Source organism: Eubalaena glacialis, chromosome 19 (assembly GCF_028564815.1).
Source record: "Eubalaena glacialis isolate mEubGla1 chromosome 19, mEubGla1.1.hap2.+ XY, whole genome shotgun sequence".
Taxonomy (NCBI): Eukaryota; Metazoa; Chordata; class Mammalia; order Artiodactyla; family Balaenidae; genus Eubalaena; species Eubalaena glacialis.
The window spans coordinates 8,719,681-8,738,638 of NC_083734.1; the positions used below are offsets into that span (position 1 = coordinate 8,719,681).

Genomic DNA, 18,958 nt, shown 5'->3' on the forward strand with positions numbered 1-18,958 from the left:
GCTTGCAGGTCTCGGGGACGTCCCGCTGGGATCAGAGCTCCCGGCCAGCCAGGTTCTAGGACAGCTGCTAGGTCAGCGAGGAGTACAGTTAGTGCACATCCATCGGCTGGCCCAGCCCGAGACGGATGACCTGCTGGGCAGGGCCTGGGGCAGTGGCCGTGGCTCAGACCCCGGGGGGATGGGGGGGGAACAGCGCAGGGGGGCCGCCCGTCTCCTCTCCCCTCAAGCTTGGGACGCCTCTGCACGGAGGCTTCCTGCCTCCTGGAGGTCTCCCAGATTTATGGGCTGCTCGGAGTGGGTCCCCGGGGGCTTCCCAGCAGCTGCCCCTCCCAAGGAGGCTTGGGTGGTCAGCCGTACCTTCCTGTTGGGCCCGTGCAGCCAGGGAAGGCTTGTCGCCCATCTGCCTCTGAGACAGCAGCCAGGACGAAGCGGGGGAGGACACTAGCCCCACAGAAACCATTAAAACCACGCGGCCCCATAAATCTCCCGGCATGGAAAGCGTGTCATGAGTTGCAGCTGCTTTCATAAAGTGCAGCTCTGACCACATGTTTCCCAGCCCCCCTGTGAAGGTCAGAAACGGCCGAGCAGGGCCAAGCCTTGTTCGCGGGGATGCTAACCTGTGGCGGGGTGGGCGGGCTGGTGGGGGGGGGGTCACAGCAGCCCCGCCCGGGTGGAGGGCTGGAGGCGCGCTGTGGTCAGACCCCTCGGAGTCGGAGTCCTCGGGAGCCCCAGGGCTGCCCCGCCCACCAAGGCCCCACCTCAGACCTTGAGTAAAGTGCGGACACCCAGCTCGGGGCTGGTGAAGGCTCCCCCCTTTCCCTCCTCAGGCAAAGAAGCAATGGTACGCCCCTCTCCCTGAGACCACCAGCAACACAGAGGCGGCCTCAGCTTCCCCTGCTGGGGCTTGGTGCTTGGTCTCTGTTCTGGGGAGGGGAGGGGGGTGAGGTGCCTGGGACTATCTGATGCCAGGGGCTCCCTGGAGGAGGGGCCATCAGGAGAGCTGGGAATCAGAGAGCCGGGCTCCGGGGAGGGTATCGGGCCTCTGCCCTAGGAGATGGTCCTGGTCTGGCCCGGCCAACACCCCCGGCCCCCAGGCGAGATGCGCTCAGGAGACTGGCCGCCCGGCTTTGCAAGAGGCTCAGGCAGGAGAGTGGAGCTGGGCCCTGCCCTGCCCCAGCGGGGTGCCCTCCTCGCAGAGGCTGGTCTCCACTGCAATCAGCCTGAGGGAGAACGCCCCGGGTGCCCCCCTCCCAGCCAGAAGCAACCGACACAGCCCAGCCAACTCCTGACCGGTGCATGTGCCCACACCCATCATGGGCACAGCCCCAGCTGTCACAGTGCCACCCTGGAGGATGGCCGAGGCTCCCCGCCCTCCCCCGCGGGCCTCACACGCCTCAGGAGATGCCCCACCACCCACCGGCCTCTGGAGGAGGGCAGGCAAGAGAGTCAGCCTCCCCGCCGTGGCCTCAGCCCAGACCCCGCGCCTCCAGGGCTCACATCCTGGCTGCAAGTTCATACCCACTCCTCAGCGGGGACCCCGCGCAACGGTTCTGCCACAGCCGTTGGCAGCAAACCCTACACGGAGCAGCCCCTCCTCCCGCGCTGGGCTGGCACCCAGGACACAGTGCGTGGAGCCCTGTCCTGGAGGGCAGGCGTCCAGCAGCAACTTTGGTCCCCTTGTCACCCTCTGAACACAGCACTTGTTCAGCTCCTAAGAGTCAAACCACCCTCAACGGATGGAAGCTGCTTCTCCAAGAACACCCAGAGAAGGGGCCTCAGGCCCGGAAACGGGCCAAAGCAGGATCCTAACCAGAGCCCTGCTGGGGGAGGCGCCCACTCCGGGGGTGACCCTAAGCGAGCCTCTGAAAAGCTGTTGTGACCGTAGGTCAGGCCTGCCTCCCCGCAGGTAGCCCAGGCTGCTCAGAGGCTGTGGAACTCTCGGGGCGTCCCCAGCTCCCGTCAGCCTGAGCCTCACACGAGCAGGTAAAGCAGCAGGTGTGGGAAGACCCCAGGAATAGCGACGGTACTGGGGTCCTCGTGCCAAAGGCTCTAACCCCGGGGAAGTAGGGTGTCAAGACCCCCGAGATCCATCCCACTGGGGAAAGATGCCCATCCGAGCCCCACATGAGTGGGAGAAGTGCTCTGTGATCCTGGAGACAGGTGGCCGGTGAGCGGGGACAAGACAAGCGTTGCCCGTCTGTAGGGGAAGGCGGCCGGTGTCCCCGGGCACCTTGGACAGATCCCCGCCTTCCCCCACCCCCGGTGTCCCCGTTTGTGAGATGGGAGGAGACACCTTCCATGAGACAGCCTTCCCTACCCACACCTCCTTTCTAAAAACAGAATGTTCAGAGGAGAGGATGCTCCAGGGAGGGGGACAGACGGGGCCGTGGCAGGTCCCTCTGGAGCCTGGCACCCTGCAGCTGCTGGGGCGGCAGAGGTTGGAGGCCCAGGCTCTGGGCTCCCCTGTCTGTGGGGATGGGGAGGGCTGCGGCCCGTCATCCCCTTCGCACGGCAGGAGGCCCCGATCGGTGCAACGCCTTGCGGGCTCAGGGGCCTTTGTCGAGCTGTCACTGGGGCCCACTGGCCCTCCCTGCCCAACCTGGTGGTCACCCGCATTCTGCGACCTCAGGCTGACTCATGCCGACCCGGCTCCACATCTGGCCTCCATATGGGGCTGGCACTCTGAGGGGGGAGGTCACATCTGGCTGGGGAAATCGGAGGATCCCCAGGGGGCCGGTGACCCCCAGGGAAGGGTCAGTGAGCCCCTGAAACACCAGGCCACGTGCTGCCGGCGGGGCTGCGTCCTGCTCCCCGGAGCTGGGGACAGTGCTGGGGCGGGGGCAGCTGGCCTCTCCCAGCCATCACCACCAGCTGCCTCCCGGCCCCTGCTAACTGCCCTGAGGGGGACAGCCCCCAGGGTGCTCCTCTACCCTTTGCCCACCCCCAAGCCCTGCAGTCACGGCCTGCTGCAGACACGGGAGCCGGGCCCCCAGGACGGGGTTGATAACCTGTGCCGTGTTCCGCACTTGAAGGGACTGATCCTGGTCAGGAATAGCTATTGACCCCAAGGTCGAGGAAAGGAAAGGAAATGCAGGGGGTGTCAGGAGGGGGAGAGGCCATCATTTGCCTAGAGGCCCCGTGTCCCTGTCGAGGCCTGAGTTGTGAGGCTCTCCCCATCACCCCTGCTCACCTCATCCCGGCCTGAGCAGCCAGACAAGAGCCCACAAGGGCCGTGCCCACCACCTACACCAGCTCCGTGGGAATCCGCGGTCACTCCACCACCAGCATCGTCTCCACGCCAGCGCGGCCTCCCCAGCCTCCATCACGGACCCGCGCGTGACCTTCCTCCACCGCACGGCCGAGCCCACGGCTGAATGGCCACGCCCACCCCGCCACTGTGCCCGACGTCTCAGCCCCACCATCTCGTCTCCGACAGCCCCACATCCCTGACGCTCACCCCAACGCCACGGTGACCACTCCCGCTGTTCCCCCACGGAGACGTCTTTGTGGCTTCTCAGAAGCCAAGAGTCAAGGGTCCCGTGGGGGAACCAGTCCGTGAGCCCTCGAAGGGGGGCTGCCCCCGCTCTGCTGCCCCAGGCTCAGCGCCCTGGCACGGGGGGCGGGCTGGGAGCACCAGGACCTCAGGCCTCGGAGGCCCCGGTCTGGGGCGTGTTCTTTACCTCGTTGAGTCTCAGCGTCCCATCGGCGGGAATAAGAAGCCCTCCCTCACAGGTGTTTCTGAGGATTCGCTAAGGGTGAGAATGAAGGCTGTGAGGTGCCCATCCGGGGCCTGCAGGGGAGGGACAGACACCAGCCTGGCAAGGCCTCTTCTCTGGGGTTTCCACTGCCCCAGGAGATACAAGGTTCTCGGGGGCGGGGATCCGCTTAGGTCCCCGGGGCCCCCAGGAAAGCACACGCGTGCACGCATGTGCACACACACAACCTCATGAACCCAGCTCCTCCCCACAGATGCCAACAGAACTTCCGCTTCGAGCTGTATCCTCAGAAATCATCCTTGAGGGATCGCGGGAGGAATGCTCGAGACAAATCATCTTATGAAAAGCATTCTGATTTTCCATCTGGTGGTGCCAAAATGTCTTTCAACAAAAGGGGTGACTAATAAACATTTCTGGGAATGAATCCTTTTTCCAAGAACTGGCAAAAGTGAGATGATCTCACCTTTCAGAATGCGAGCCGTCTGTCTCCTTCCCCCACCCCCACCCCGGCGCCCCGCTTCTGCATCCCAGGGAGGAAGAAGAGACGGGTGGCAGCCCCCGTGTGCCAACGTGAGCAGGACTGGCTCTCGGTGGCCTCAGAGTGGCTCCTGCACGCGGACATGAGCACGGCTGCCGAGGCCCACACCAGCATCTCTCCCAGCCTCCCTGGCCTCCAGCCCTGCACCCAGCACCTCCACAACTCCCTCTTCTCCCGTTTCCCCAGCCTGCTCCTCCCTCTGTGCTCAGACACTTTGCTCCCTCTGCCTGGGAGCCCTGCTTTGCCCTGTGAGCATTGGCTACCTGCGCTCCCTCCTCCAGGAAGCCCTCCCTCCACACCCTCCCTGGAGGAGGGACCAGGCCCCACTTACGTCCCACCCCAGGCCAGACCCTGGCCACACGTCTCCCTTCCGTGCTGTCATTATATCTCCCCTGTGATTCCGGAAACTCCTGGGGCGCTGAGCCTGTGTCTCCTCCATCTCTGTAAGCCCAGCACCCGGGACGGGATGGGGCACGCAGCAGGCACCTAATGAGTGTCCAAGGAGGGACTGGCTGAGGTGGGGACGCCGTGTGAGGGAGCAGGACTTCCTGGGACGTGTGTGCGGTGCCCATGCATAGTGGCCATGGGAGCCGAGGGGAGGTCGCGCAAACACGAGGAGGCGAGTGAGGACCAGACAGTGGAGCCTCCCAAGAGCACAGGGACCAGCGAAGAGGAAGCGGGGGAGGGAGGCTGAGGGGCAGGGGCAGGCCGGCGCCTCCTCCACGCGGGCCAGGGGTTAGAAAGTCCACTCCCCACACCAGCCGAGGGGTGTCTCGGCCTGAAGTCATTGCCAGGCCTCGGCCAAGGGGTGCAACATCCCTACAGTAAATGCCCCAGGGGCAGCGTCACCTGCGTCCCGTCGCCTGACTCTGTACACACCGAGGTCCTGGAGCCCCGGGCTTCTGGGTAGACGCGCTGTGGAGCCAGCGACTCCAGGAGGGACACAGGCGCTCTGCCTGCATGGGCGCCGCCGAGCGGATGCAGGCTCCGTGGATATGCTCACACACGCACGCTCGTGCACACACACGCACGCGCGCACACACGCATGCTTGCTGGGAGCATTTACGCTGAGGAAGGGCCCCTCTAGGCTAGGTTTTCCTGGAAAGTCAGCAGGAAATGCTAACACGCTAGGAAATAATAAACACTGTCTTCCATGTGCAACCGCCCCGCCCCGAGCCTTCCCACAGGCGCTTCCTCAGCATCTGCAAGGTGAGCCAGATTCCCCTAGAGGGCAACAGAGGACTGAGGTGGGCCCAGGAGGGGGGGGCTGTCAGTGACAGCACCACCACGGACCCCTGTCCCTTGGAGATGGCCCAGTGAGGCCACCATCCTTGCCACGTCTAGAAGGATGTCGTGTCCCCTTGATCTCACCACCACGGGACAGATCAGGAAGCAGGCCCAGCCTGGTCCAAAGTCACACAGCAAGTGTGCAATCTGCCTCCGGATTCTGGGGCCGGTGCCCCGTTCCCTACAGATGGGACTGGAACAGCTACCCTTCCCCGTCCCGGGGTCTCCCCAGAGCAGAGAGACACGGCGGGCTCGGCCCTGAGGCCTCCCGCCACCTACTGGGCCCTGTCTCACTGGGAACACGGGCAGGACCAGCAGACCCCAAGCCAGCCCGGGTGATTGCTCTTTGCCCCCTGCTCCCCACGGCCTCCTGCCCACTGGCCACCGCCCGGCTCAGCGGAGACCCAGCCCCAGGTCCTCCAGCCGTACAACGTCAAGGCTCCTAAGCTGGCCTCAGAGGAGGAAGGGGGCCCGGGGCCGCTCTTCACTACTCCCCCCCCCCACCAGGTTCTAATTAGCAGCTTCTAGAACGTCCAAGTGCCCTGGCTGTAAAGTGAAGGAAATGTGTTTCCTAATTGGCTCCCTGCCGGGGTGTCAGTCAGAGAGCAGGGATTATGCAGCCCCTATAGCCTCCCTCCCCGGCCTTCCTGGGCCCGCCGGCTCCCTTCTCGCCCTCCTCCTGCTCACCTGCCCCAGGTCTGCTCGGGTGTGGAAGGGACACCTCCACTCACACCTCATCTAGGGGCTCAGGGGCCCAGCAGGATGCGAGGAAGATTCTCCACAAGGTCCGCAGACCCCGGTGGGAGACCTGGCCTCTGGCCTCAGAGCAAGGCCTGCGGCTGCTGCCGGGCTGACCCCCTGATGCCCCCGTGGGCCCCTGCCCAGCCCCTGTGGGTGCCACTCACTCCTCCCTCCACAAGCCTCTCCCTGCCTGCCCCCACCCTGCTGGGGTCTGCCAAGCCCTCCCCGGAAGCCCCTGTGATCCCCTTCCTGGCATCTCTTTGTCCTGTCTCCTGCGTGAAGACGCAGGCCTAGTTGCTGAGCTGGGGTGGGCTGCTCCCCAACTCTTAGGTAACCCCAAGAGTATCACGGACGGTGCTAGGGACCAGACACCCCTCCGAGAGTCTTTGGGGGGTGGGCGGGGGCAGTGCCAGTCCTGGACTCAGGGCAATGGGCCGGGGGTCAGTGATGACATTAAAGCTGATGGCGCAACAGCTCCGGACCCTGTCAGCGCTCTATGGGGGCACCCCGCTTCTCTCCTGCATCTGCTCTCCTCAAATCTCGCCCCGCAGCAGAAACGTGGACGCCTGGGCAGTGTGCTGGTAGCAGTGCAGGGCCAGGAGCTGGGGGGGAGGTGGCATGAAGCCACCATGAAGTCTGGGAAGGTGGGCATGCGGGCCGCTCCTCACCCCTCCTGGTTTGGGGACACATGGGGCCCTGGGGATAAACGTGATGGGGGAGGGGCGGGCAGGGAGGCTGGGCCTCTGCTGGGCAAGTCACCTCAGCCAGCTGGGCCAGGGGCCCTACCTAGGACACCAGCTTCCCTCGGATAATCCAGGAGGAAGTCAGGTGCGGGGAAGGGAGGATGGAGTCAGGGAGCAGAGGACAAGAGGAGCCCAGAGGCCGAGCCCCCTGCACCACTGCCCTTGTTCCCTGGGGGGCCCATAGCGGGGGCAGGGCTCAGGGGGGCCCCTCTGGGAATATAACAAGAGGGGGCCAGGCTCCCTCCTGCAGAAAGAGGGACCTGCCTGCTGCTGGGGGTGGGTGGAGACAGGAGAGCTCAGAGGGGGCCAAAGTGTCCCCCACAACATCAGGGGTGGGGGAGGCAGAATTCAACGGAGGAAAAGAAGTCAGAAGAGAGCAAAATGAGTCCCACAGAACCAGGAGGCAAACGGATCCATTTGGGTAATTGTAAACAAAAGTCCTATCTTCCCTTTCTTCATGGGAAGAGCAGAACGGGGGTAGGGGGGGCTGCAGTCAACACCTCACACAAAGTCTGCGCGGCGCCCCTCCTCCCAGGCCCCTTCCCCAGCGTCTGCAGAGAGGATGCTTCAAGACCGAATTCAAACCACCCTTCCCCCAGGCGGCCCACCTGTCCCTTCCCCCAGCTCCGGGTGCGGAGGGAGCAGCCGTGGCAGAGTGACAGGCCCAGGGCTCTCCTCCGTAACCCTGGCTCTCTGGGCCTGGACAGCCTCGATGGGCCCCCAGCCCTAAGCCTGGGACACCGCACGACCCTTGGGCGCTCCCATCCGAGTCCCACCCGAGTCCCACCTCCCGTCCCTGGCAGACGCTGACGGTCCCGGGACAGGAGCATGGACCACACAAGCCTCATCCAACGCCACCGGGGGCCTCTGGGGGCTGCTGTCACCCTGGGTCAGAGACAACACTCCCTTCATCTTTACACCACCTCCACGTTTGTTTTCAAAATCAAGGTTGGTTTTCCCGTGAAAGTCAGAAGTTTCTGCACCACCTTGGGATGCAAGCACTTAAAAGAGGCTTTTTAGGAATTCACTGCGGACCCAGAGGGCTCCCGGACAGGATGCCCGCGGCCTGGCCGCTTCGGAACTGACACGCCAAACCCACCAGCCGCTCCGGCCTCATCCTGCGGGGAGTGCAGCTGGATCGTGGGATTGAGTCGTGGGATTGAGTCCTGGGCTTCCGTGTGGGGTGTGCATACGCGTGTACACCTGTGTATATGCGTGCACGCCCACACGCAGTAGAATGAAGATTTAGAAGTTCAACATTCCTTTGAGCTCCTTTGGGCCTCACCTTTCACTTCATTTTGCTAAAAGGTCCTGATGGTTGCCCTTATTAAAGGAGGACACCTTGCATTTGGTTCAAACAGTGGGCCCAGTGAGGCCCCAGGGGGGCCTGGCGTCCCAGGCCAGGCTGCCGGACCCTTCGGGTCTGGGAGGGATGTCACGCGGGTTCTGGATAACGAGTTCTCGGCACCGGGTCATCTTTCCCTTCCCACCCCACTTCTTCCCTGCCCCCCAAACCTAGCTTCCAGGGAACCAGCCGAAGCCACTCTTTCCTGGGCACCCACCAGGCACCTGGCCCCATGCTGGCTGCTTCCATATGACACAGTCGGGGCATCACCCTCTTGCTACAGACAAGGAAACTGTGGCTCAGAGAAGCAACTGCACTTGCCCAGGTCCCACGGAAGGCACCCTGATCAGGGTACAGACTAGGAATGCAGGGCAGAAAACACAGGCCGGTCGCCTTTCCCAGAGGCAGCCGAGTGGGGAACTCACCTCCAGGAACCAGAGGGAGGAGGAACGGGCAAGACAGGCAACACCCAGCTGGAGTGGGGAGGTGGGCAGAGGGGGATGGGCAGAGTGGACTCTCGTGGTCCAGGAAAAGGAGGCCCAGCCTCAGCCTGAATCAGCCGGGCCCACTGGGTCAGGAGGAGGGCCCCAGGGTGGAAAGAGCCAGGCCTGGGCTCGGGGCCCCTGGGTGGGCATCCAGGCTGTGGCCACTTCCCGGCCGGGCGTCCGACGCCCTGGCCTTCCCCAGCTCTACCAGCAGACGGCTGGACAATCTCGTCGGGACTTCTGTTTGCCTCTAGCTATGTGCACACACCTGCCCGGGGGCTGCAAGGGGCTCCCCAACTGCCTCCTACCCACCGTGCGGTCAGCCTTGACCCTGAGTCCCGTGGTGTCTGGCCAGCCCAGGCCCCCAGCCAGTTCGGACACTCTCAGGGCCCAGAAAACACAAAGCTGGCTCCTTACCTCCCGCGGGGCGGGGCGGGGCTGGCGAGAGCGGATTCGGAGAAGGGGTGCAGGGGTCCCCACCCCCAGTGCCAGGGTGGATGGCGCACGGGGAGACTGGGGGACGGACTGGACACCCTCTTCCCAGGAAGGGAGCCTGAGGCCTCCAGTGACAGGGAATCTCTGCAGCCCCCCAGCTCCCGGCTGGAAAAGGCCCTCAGGGATCCCGAGGCTGTGTTCAAACTTCAGAATTACCAGCGAGCCGTTTTAAATGCAGATTCTCGACCCAGCTCCACCTTGTGGAGTCAACCCTTGGAAGGAGCTGGCTCCTGGAATCGGCATTTCAAACACACCATGGAAGCTCCCTCCCTTGCATTTCAAACACACCATGGAAGCTCCCTCCCTTTCTCCAATGCCCGGAGGACCTCTCTTTGAGCTACAGAGCCTCAGGCTGAACGCCCATGAGTACGGATGAGGGCACTGAAGACCACAGAGGTAAAGTGACTGGTCTGCGGCCACACAGCCCCTCAGGGGCAGAGTGAAGCCTGGGAGTCCCAGGCCTGTCAGGCCCCACTGGCCGGGATGCCTCCCTGCAGGGCCAGGGGGGGAACCCTGCCCACACGCCTGTGACCCCTCACACCACCTGCCGCCAAGGGGGAAGAACTGGGAAATTCCTGGACGTGGGACCCATCCCACGCGGCTCCCATCCGGTCCCAGGGACTCTGTGACCAACACCCACGCCGGGCCACCTGCACCCCAACCCTAGCCCCTCGCTGGTCACGTGGTGCCCTCCCCTCCCCCTCCCCAGACAAGGGGCTCTCACTCACCATAGTCCTTCTTGCAGTATTTTTTCATGTTAATCTTCAGCTTCCCTTTGGAGGCCTTGCAGTACGAATCACAGTCTGCAGGGGAGGGGAGAGCACAGACAAAACCTAATTAGGCGGGCGAAGAATAGGCTGCCAGGCCGGGTGGGAGGCCACCTCCCTAAATACCCAGAGGCCTGTGATACCCAAGGGGCCAGGCCGCGCGGGCGGCCATTCAGGGCGTCCTGGCCTTCTCGAGAGGCGCTGGGACAAAGGGCCCCCGCCTGACCACCCCCGCCGGCCCCCCGGCCTCCGTGAGGGACTCTGGGGGCTCCCGTATTGTGCCACCCAGGGCTTTGGAGCGCCACACAAATTCCCCCTGTTCTTAAGATGCACCCGGAGCCTGATTAAAGCCAATAGAGGCCTCATTGTCACCCCGAACCCCGGGTCTGTGTCAGGCGCTGGCTTCCATGGCGAGCAGCCTCTGGTTGGGGTCAGGCCCCAACAAAAGAGGTCACGGAGGAAATTAGCAGCCCATGAAGCATTAGAAAACCCCTTTGGTGTCCACTCTACTGGAGTGTGCAAATAAAATGCCCCACGAAGAAGAGTTCAGTTCTAATGGGCCCTACTGCTGAGAGGCAGGGCCGCCGGGCCCGCGTCTGCTGGGTATCAGTTCCGGGACGTCCCAGCTCGAGCCGGGCAGGATGTGTGACGCCCTGGGGCCTGCCTCCCCTGGGGGTGGCCTCTGTCGGCCCAGCAGATGCAAACCTCCAACGCCGGCCCCCCGGGCCCCCTCCCTGCCAGCTCTTCCTTCTCTTCAGATAAGGTGATGCAATTCCTTTGTCAGATCTGTGTTCACACATCAGCTTTTGGCGTGATGGCCAGCCCACTACAGAGGCCCAATAAATCACTCCAGCCCGCCCTGCACCACCACTCAACATGCTGGCTCTCACTGAATTCTCACAACCGTTCTTTGATCTGTGGGCATTATTCCCATTCTGCAGACTAGGAAATGGAGGCCGCCTGCCCAGTGCATCCCAGACAGCTAGCAAGTGGTGAGGCTGGGCCTTGCACTCGAGTCTGAGATGCCAAGATCACTGTACTCGTGGTTATGCTACGCTGGGTCTCGGTAGACACCGATGGGTTCTCCCTCGATAAGAATGAGGCGTTCAGCTCAGAGCTGGGGATGCACAACGCCTGGCATTCCAGCAACTCCCAGACTGCCGGCAGGGAGGACCAGCCAGGCCAGCCCCAGGGCTGCAGAGGGCCCAGCCTGTTCTAGGAGTAGTGACGGTGCAAACAGGCTGGGTGTGTGTCCTGGCAAGGGGACTAGAAAGGAGGAGGGACACACACACACACTCACACACACACACAGGTGACTGCTCCAGGAGCAGGTGCCAGCCCCTCATCCTGCAAAGGGGAAAACCAAGGCCAGGGTGGGGGTGAGGAGTGATCTGTGTGGGAGCACAGGACAAGGCCAGGGCAGGAGGCCACCTGTCCCCCCAAACCATCACTTAGATCTGCAGGGAATATTCAGAGATCACCCCAGAGTCAGCCTCTGGCCCGTGGGAGGTGGCTGCCTCCTTCAAGGTCCTAATTAAAGCTGAAACAGCTCCATCCTGTTGCCCTGCGAGCCGCAGGCCTGGCAGCCCTCTGCTGCCCCCCAAGCCAGCTTCCTGGGGCACCCCACTAGGAACCAGTCTCCGGAAGTGGGGAAAAACAGCCCCCCTTCCTGCCCCCAGGGGTCAGAGTCCTTGGACCCCCCCCCTCACCAGGATCCCCTGCCCGGGGGCACCGGTGTCCACAGTACCAGCCCCTCCTGCCAGCTGGGTGGCTCACTGGAGTCAGGACCTCGTGGAAGGCAGGGGCTGGGGCATCCAGGGAGAGCGGCCTGTATTCCACTGGGGCCAAGCCCGAGAGGTCGAGACACGAGGTGACAGTGAGTGGAGTGGCCCAAACCCACAGGCAGTGGCACTGCCCCCCACTCCCCCGCCCCGCATGGCACTGCACTTCACTGCTGGGAACGGCCGCTCTCGGCCACATCTCTGCCATCCCAGGGGCAGATGGCGCTCACGGCAAAGCCACTACTGGGGCTGAACCCAGGCCGTACCTAAGTCCTGGCGTTCCCCAGCGAGCTGGCGGGAATCCCTGCCTGCTGTCTTCCACTCGGGAAAGAACTGGAATGCCAGCGGTGCCGGTGACGTCACTGCAGGGACGGCCTTGAACCCACTCTCATCGCTTTCTCATTATTTTTCTTTCTGGCCCCCGTCAGGACTTGCATTCCGGTCAATCACCTGCCCTGTCTCCTCTGCGGGGTGGAGACTCAGCCCTGGAGACAGCCCCTAACAGCACACCAGCTCCCCCGAGCCTCCAGGCAGCCCTGTGAGGAAGGCACCGTGATTCCCATCCTCAGACAGGACAGCAGAGCTGAGAAAGGTGCCAGGGTGCCAGGCCCCAGTGCACTGCGGGCTGGAGGGGAGGCGGCCCCGGGAGGACCTGGCCCTGCCCCTCCAGCCCTCCCTTCCCTCTCCATCGCTCCCTCCTAGCAGCGCCCCCAGCTCTTCTTTTCAGAGCCAAGTATCCACCTGAGCCAGAAACCATCCTCGAATGCGTGGCATCCATCACTGCCTAGTTAGAGCCAGCTCCAGACCCCATGTGACAAATCACAGTTGCCCCCATGAATAGCAAGTCTGCCCCTCCATAACGAGAGCCACTCACAGGGTACTAAAGAGGCATGTGGCACTGCTCTCAACCCTGCCCATGCTCCTAATGGCCCGGTGCCCAACCCAGGCTTCTGGAATGACCCAGAAGCTTTAGGACAACACTGATGCCTGGGTTCCACCCCCAAGACATTCTGATTTCATTGGTTTAGGGGGCAGCCTGCGTGTGCAGATCTTTAAAGTTCCCCAGGTGAGTCTCATGTGCAACCAGGGTTAGAACCACTGTCTGAACCGACTGCAGTCGTAGGAGGTGGAGACAGTCTCTGCACCCAAGACTTGTGTGGAGGACCCAGGCTGGCGAAAGGCTCAGAGGGGTGGATGCTGACTCAAACTGGCGTCACCAGGCAACCTCAGGCTGCTCGCCCTTACGGGAAATGGTGCCAGCCTCAACACGTGCAGATTTACAGCTGTATTTGGTTTGTTGTTGTGGTTGTTTATTTTTTATGTGGGTCTTAGGTCTTTCCTTCCTGTCAGAAAGCAGTTCTCATCAGGTCAGTGTGCTTGTTGTAAACTGTCCCCTCTCCCTTCCGATTTGCTGATTCTGATTTAGCTGTGAGCTAGGAAAACAGAAAGACTAAGGTTATTGGAACTGTATGTAAAGCATGGGTCAACAGGCCTGGAATGAGAGACTGAACTGCTCTCCTTTGGGTACAGTGAATAACCTTCAGAGCACAGACACCATGGCAGCTCTCTGGCTGCGTGCGGACTCTTTGGGTGTATTCCAGAGAACTGAGGTCACTGGACATGAGGTCCCTGGATAAGGAAAGTGTTCCTGCATTTTCTTCTTTCATCAAATACACACACAGCTACAGAGACTGCCTCAAGATGGACCAAACGCAGCTTTAAAATGCATCTTTGACTCCTTCAAAATGGCATCTACTTGCAGCTACCCACGTTTCCTCTCCTTGTTTTGTTCCAAAATAGCTACACAGACAATGAAAAAAAAAAAAATGAAAATTCACACTAATGCCAAAAACTAAACTGACAGATGACCCAACGCTGGAATCTGGGAGCAATCTCTATTAATTAAAGGCAGATGGTGGTAGAACAAGCAAAACCTGTCCAGGTTTTACCTCAGGACAGAGCTCTTTGTCTGATGAACAGAAAAATCCTGGAAAAAAAGGAAAGATGACAGGGAGACAACAACCGGACAACGAATGGGCAGGAAGTGGGTGGGGGCCCCGTGGTGGAGCCAGATCTGGAGAAGGGAGGCTTAAGGAAGGGGATGGATGGACGGGAAGGACTGTGTTTGCAGTGGGTACGTGAACTCACGTTTTTATCTAAATGACTGATGCAGAGAACGAGAAAGTCAGGCAGTGGAGACAGAAGGACACCACCTCCACAGAGCAGAAGTGAACTGAGGAAAAAGGCTGGGAGGGATTAGGAATTGGAGAGGGAGCTGGATGCATTCCCTTGCCATCCAGCTTGGGGCTGGAATGGGAATCCAGCTGTCACGCTAGGCCAGGGATCTGCAAATCTTTTTGCAAAGTCCCGAACAGTAAATATTTTAGGCTTTGCAGGCCATACGGTCTCTGTCACAACTATTCAAACTGTCGCTGTAGCTCGAAAACAGCCGTAGACGATATGAAATTGAATGGGTGTGTCAGACTAAAAAAAATTCTAAAAAGACACAGCCTCTATGAAGTAGGAGAGAAAAAGCCATATGGGAAAACAAGGCCGAGCTGAAAAGGCCACGTGATGATACAAAAAGGGTGACACACGAAAGAAAGAAGAGCTGGGAAAACCCAAACCTAAAAGCCTAGGAGCACAATTAAAATCGACTTTGGAAGCAATCAAGAGAGATAATACTGTAGAAAACAGATTCAGAAACATGGAGAGTAAATTGGAGAGATTCTCACAAAATTTAGAGGAAAAGGATAAATACGTGGAAACTGTGAAAGAGAAAATGATAGGGATAGAAGAGGGAAAGTGGAGAGATGGCATATAATTGGGAGAAAACTGCAGCAGAGACCAAAGATAGGATCCCTGAGCTGAAGGCCAACCTACGTACGAAAGAAAGGATGAACTGAATTTTTGGAAAAAATCAAGGAAAAAAGACCAACACACCCACGTACATCTTTGCAAAACATATGAAATACCAGGATGAAGAAAAAATAGATACAGATTTAAAATCAACAAGCAGCTGGCCAGATGACAATGGAGCAATGTCTATAGGTTGTGAGGAGAGAAAACTTTGAGATCCAAGATTTTTATACCTAGCTAGACTGTCTTCTATGTATGAAGGTCACAATAAACCAAAGACATTCTCTAGTGTGCAAGGTTTCAACCATGTATCCTTTTTGAGAGGAACACTGGAGAATGTTTTCCAACCAACTATGAAATGGATCAAAAATAAGAATGTAAGAGGGGAAAGTCATGGAATGAACACACTGGTGATGAGCATGGAAACCAGCGAACACAGAGGTTTCCAATTTGGTTCTAACAGTGAAGGCAAAGATCAAAATAATTTTAAAATGTTTGAAAGGGAGCATCAGACAATGTATAGGTATGTATAAATAAGTATACAAATTTAATCTGCAACTTTAGATGATATTAACAAAAACTGAGAATGAGGCGGGGAATACAACTTTTTGTCTTAAGTAGAACACAAAAGATGCTATTTCATGCTTGACTCTGATAAATAAGAGCTATTAGATCAAACAGTGCTTTTGAAAAACCCAAAGATAACCACAAAACACCAGAGAAGAGAAGAAATAGGGTATAGGCAACTGTGATAAATTCAAATCACAGAAGAGCCACTATCTCAAAGCAAAACAATGAATGTAAATGGATTCAACACCTCTATTGAAAAACTGATTTTAAAATATTAAATGACTGTTTAAGAGAGACAACAAAATAAAGCAAGTTTTTAAAAGCTTACAACTTTTAAAGAAGTTGTAAGTTTGTCACTAGGTGACAAAGAAGTTCAAAAGTAATAAAAAATTTGTGTGGAATAACATCTTATTGAAACACATTATGCAAAAACTGTGAGAAAGACAAAAAGGAACAGACAGAAACACATAACTAGTAAAAGAATGCTAAATTAATTCCAAGGAGCTAAAGTTACACAGGCCACATTTCCTGACCACAATGTAATAAATATTATTATTAAACAAAAAAGAATGAAAATAAATGAAGTGCATTCAATTCTAGAATTTAGAAAATAAGGAAAATAAAACCCAAAGAAAGCAGGAGGAAAGAATTAATAACAACAGGAGTAGAAATTAATGAAGTAGGATACTGAAAAAAACTCAAAAGTTATAAATACATCCAAGAATTGATTCTCAGTAAAGCCCCCAAACCAGCAAACTAACACACACACACACACACACACACACACACACACACACAGAGACAAAACACTGTCATGTCTAACTACGAATGAAAGAGAGAAAACAGACCCATTAGGAACTAATGAGAAAGGGGTGTAACCACAATCTAAAGAAGATTTTATAAATTACAAGGCTATTGTATACAGCTTTAGACTGAAATCTTGGACATCTGAATGAAATGCATTCCTTCTTAGGGAAACATAAGGGACCAAAGTGAACTAAAGAGATATCAAATCTGAATAGATAAAGAATCTTAAGAAATCTCTGGATCCAGATGGTTTCAGAGGCTGGCTCCATGTAAACACTGAAAGGATGTTTCATGCTATTTGATCTGGTCAGAAAACAGAAAAAGAAAGAACACTAATAGGATGAACCACATAAAAGTGCCTAAAATCGATCATTCAACTTTAAAAGAAAAAAACAGTTTCATATGGTTTGATCTTAAATAAGTGCTGGCATGAGCTTAGACACACACACACCCTGTGGACCAGTTGGTCAGCCTCACTGACTCATCAGATCCGATATTTTATGCCCCGAAGGTCCCCATCCTCCCTGGACCCAGGGCCCCCGCAGCGGAGGAAGGGGTGAGCAGGAAGGTGCCCCTGCTCTCTCAGGAGACCCTGGGGGGCTGGAATTGAGGGTGCAGGTAACACCAGAAGATCTGCTGGGGCCCCTGCACCAGGGTCACCCTCCATCTCACCCTCCTCCCCAACGAGAGGGGAGCTGCCAGGGACGGACGCTGGCACCGCCTGGCTGCCCACCTGGATGCACTCTGTCCCGGGGAGAGTGCAGAGACCCAAGGCCGCCATCTGCGACTTGCAGCAGGCCCATCCTGGCTGGCTGGCATCCTGGCTCCTCCTGGGAGCAGCCAGCCCTCCCTTTATTCCCCCCACCTGCTCCCCTGACCAACCCGAAGCCAAGAGCCGAGAGGGGGCCCCCCCCGCAGGCCCGATCCCAGTGGCCAAGCCCCTCCCTCCTCTTCCTCCACCTTGGGTAGCTTGCCCTCTGCTCTGCCTCCTGTGTCCCAGGTGCCAAAAATCCCGCTGGGCGGGCCTGCTCGCCCGATCGAGGCTCGGCTCCGAGCATATGGCAGGCGGGGCCCAGCGTCCCCCGGTCGGAGCCAGGGGCGCTGCATCTGGTGCCTCCCCTGGAGCAGGGCGGGGAGCTGGCCAGGGTCTCACTCCCGGCAGCACCCCAGCCTCTCTGCTTCTGGGCTGTCGGCTCGGGAAGGTGGGGCAGTGGGAATAAAGAACGAGGGACACCCAGCCACTGAGGTCCTTCCCAGGGCAGAGACCTGGAGGCTGGGGGAGTTTCAGATTCCGCTGGCTGGGCACAGGGGAGGGGCTCCTGGAACCCCTCACCCCAACCCTGCCGGGTGAAGAGCTCAACGGGGTGGCGCCAGGAAGGACACCCAGCCGGCTCTGCCCATTTCGGCTGGGCCACCCTACCCACCAGCAGGTGACAGATGACAGGTGAGGCCACTCTGCCCAGAGAGTCCTGGCTTTCCCTGACCCAGATCCACAAAGCCACTTGGAACTCCTCAGGCCAGAGCCCAGCTTTCCATGTGTGTCACTTTCACACACGGTGGGTCTCCGTGGGTTTCATGATGACCACGTTAAGGATTGAGGAGGCACGCCCCACTAAGCCAACCCTCACCTCTTGGTCCTAGACTGTAGGTGACTGACCCACTCCCCCTGCTGAGACACCTTCTTAGAACCCCCATCACAAGCACTTTGCCCAGGAGAGAGCCGGGGTCCACAGGCAGCTCCCGAGCGCCCACACGTCTCTCCAGGCCTGTGCTGGTCTCACCCACCCCATCACCTCCCAGCCCTCCTTGCCTCCACGGCATGACGTCCGTTCAGCTCTGGCCTCTGGGGCAGAAAGGCCAAGGTCACCCCAAATGAGGCAGCCCCAAGTAAGGACTGGCATGAGGTACCTTGTAAAACTTTTGGGAGCAAAGCCAAAAGTGTTCGCAACATAGAGAGCAAAGGGTGGGTGTCTTTAATATATAAAGAACTCTTCTGAATCAATAAGACAAGCACCCTAACATTCAAAGAAGACAAACAGGCAATTCACAAAAGAGGGAAGAAAGTGGACATGGAGATGTAACAATGTTCAACCTCAAATAAGCAAAGAGACGCAACTTAAATCAATAGGAAGGACTTCCCTGGTGGTCCAGTGGCTAAGAGCAGGGGACCGGGTTCGATCCCTGGTCAGGGAACTAGATCCCACGTGCCGCAACTAAGACCCAGTGCAGCCAAATAAATAAATTTTTTTTTTAAAAAATCAACAGGAGGCTTCCCTGGTGGCACAGTGGTTAAGAACCTGCCTGCCAACGCAGGGGACACAGGTTCGAGCCCTGGTGCAGGAAGATCCTACATGCCGCGGAGCAACTAAGCCCGTGCACCACAACTACTGAGCCTGAACTCTAGAGCCTGTGTGCCGCAACTTCCGAAGCCGCCGTGCCTAGAGCCCGTGCTCTGCAACAAGAGAAGCCACCGCAATGAGAAGCCCACAAACTGCAACCAAGAGTAGCCTCCGCTCGCCGCAACTAGAGAAAGCCAGTGCACAGCATCGAAGACCCAATGCAGCCAAAAATAAAAATAAATAAAATAAATTTATTTTTTAAAAAATCAACAGGAATGTAGGGCTTTTGCCTGGGGAAGTGGCAAAGCACACACACACACTCAGACAATGCAGTTGGGGTGCAAATCAATACCAACTTTCCTGAGTGCAATTGGCTTCGAAGGTCAAAACCCTGGAGAACACACACCCTTACTGGAGCACCCCGACTTCTAGGAATTTATCACCCCTTCATCCACTTAAGTCTTGCTACAAGATTTCCACGTGGC

General features: G+C 58.2%; 1 protein-coding gene across 2 annotated transcripts in view; it reads right to left on the reverse strand.

Annotated features, from left to right (window-relative positions):
- The window catches only part of NTN1 (netrin 1), a 204,466-nt gene that overhangs the window by 5,027 nt on the left and 180,481 nt on the right, over positions 1 to 18,958 (reverse strand). For both annotated transcript variants that reach the window (XM_061174818.1, XM_061174817.1), the window contains exon 6: positions 10,079 to 10,153. In XM_061174818.1, coding sequence (XP_061030801.1) covers positions 10,079 to 10,153 — 75 coding nt within the window. The remainder of the gene's footprint in view (positions 1 to 10,078; positions 10,154 to 18,958) is intronic.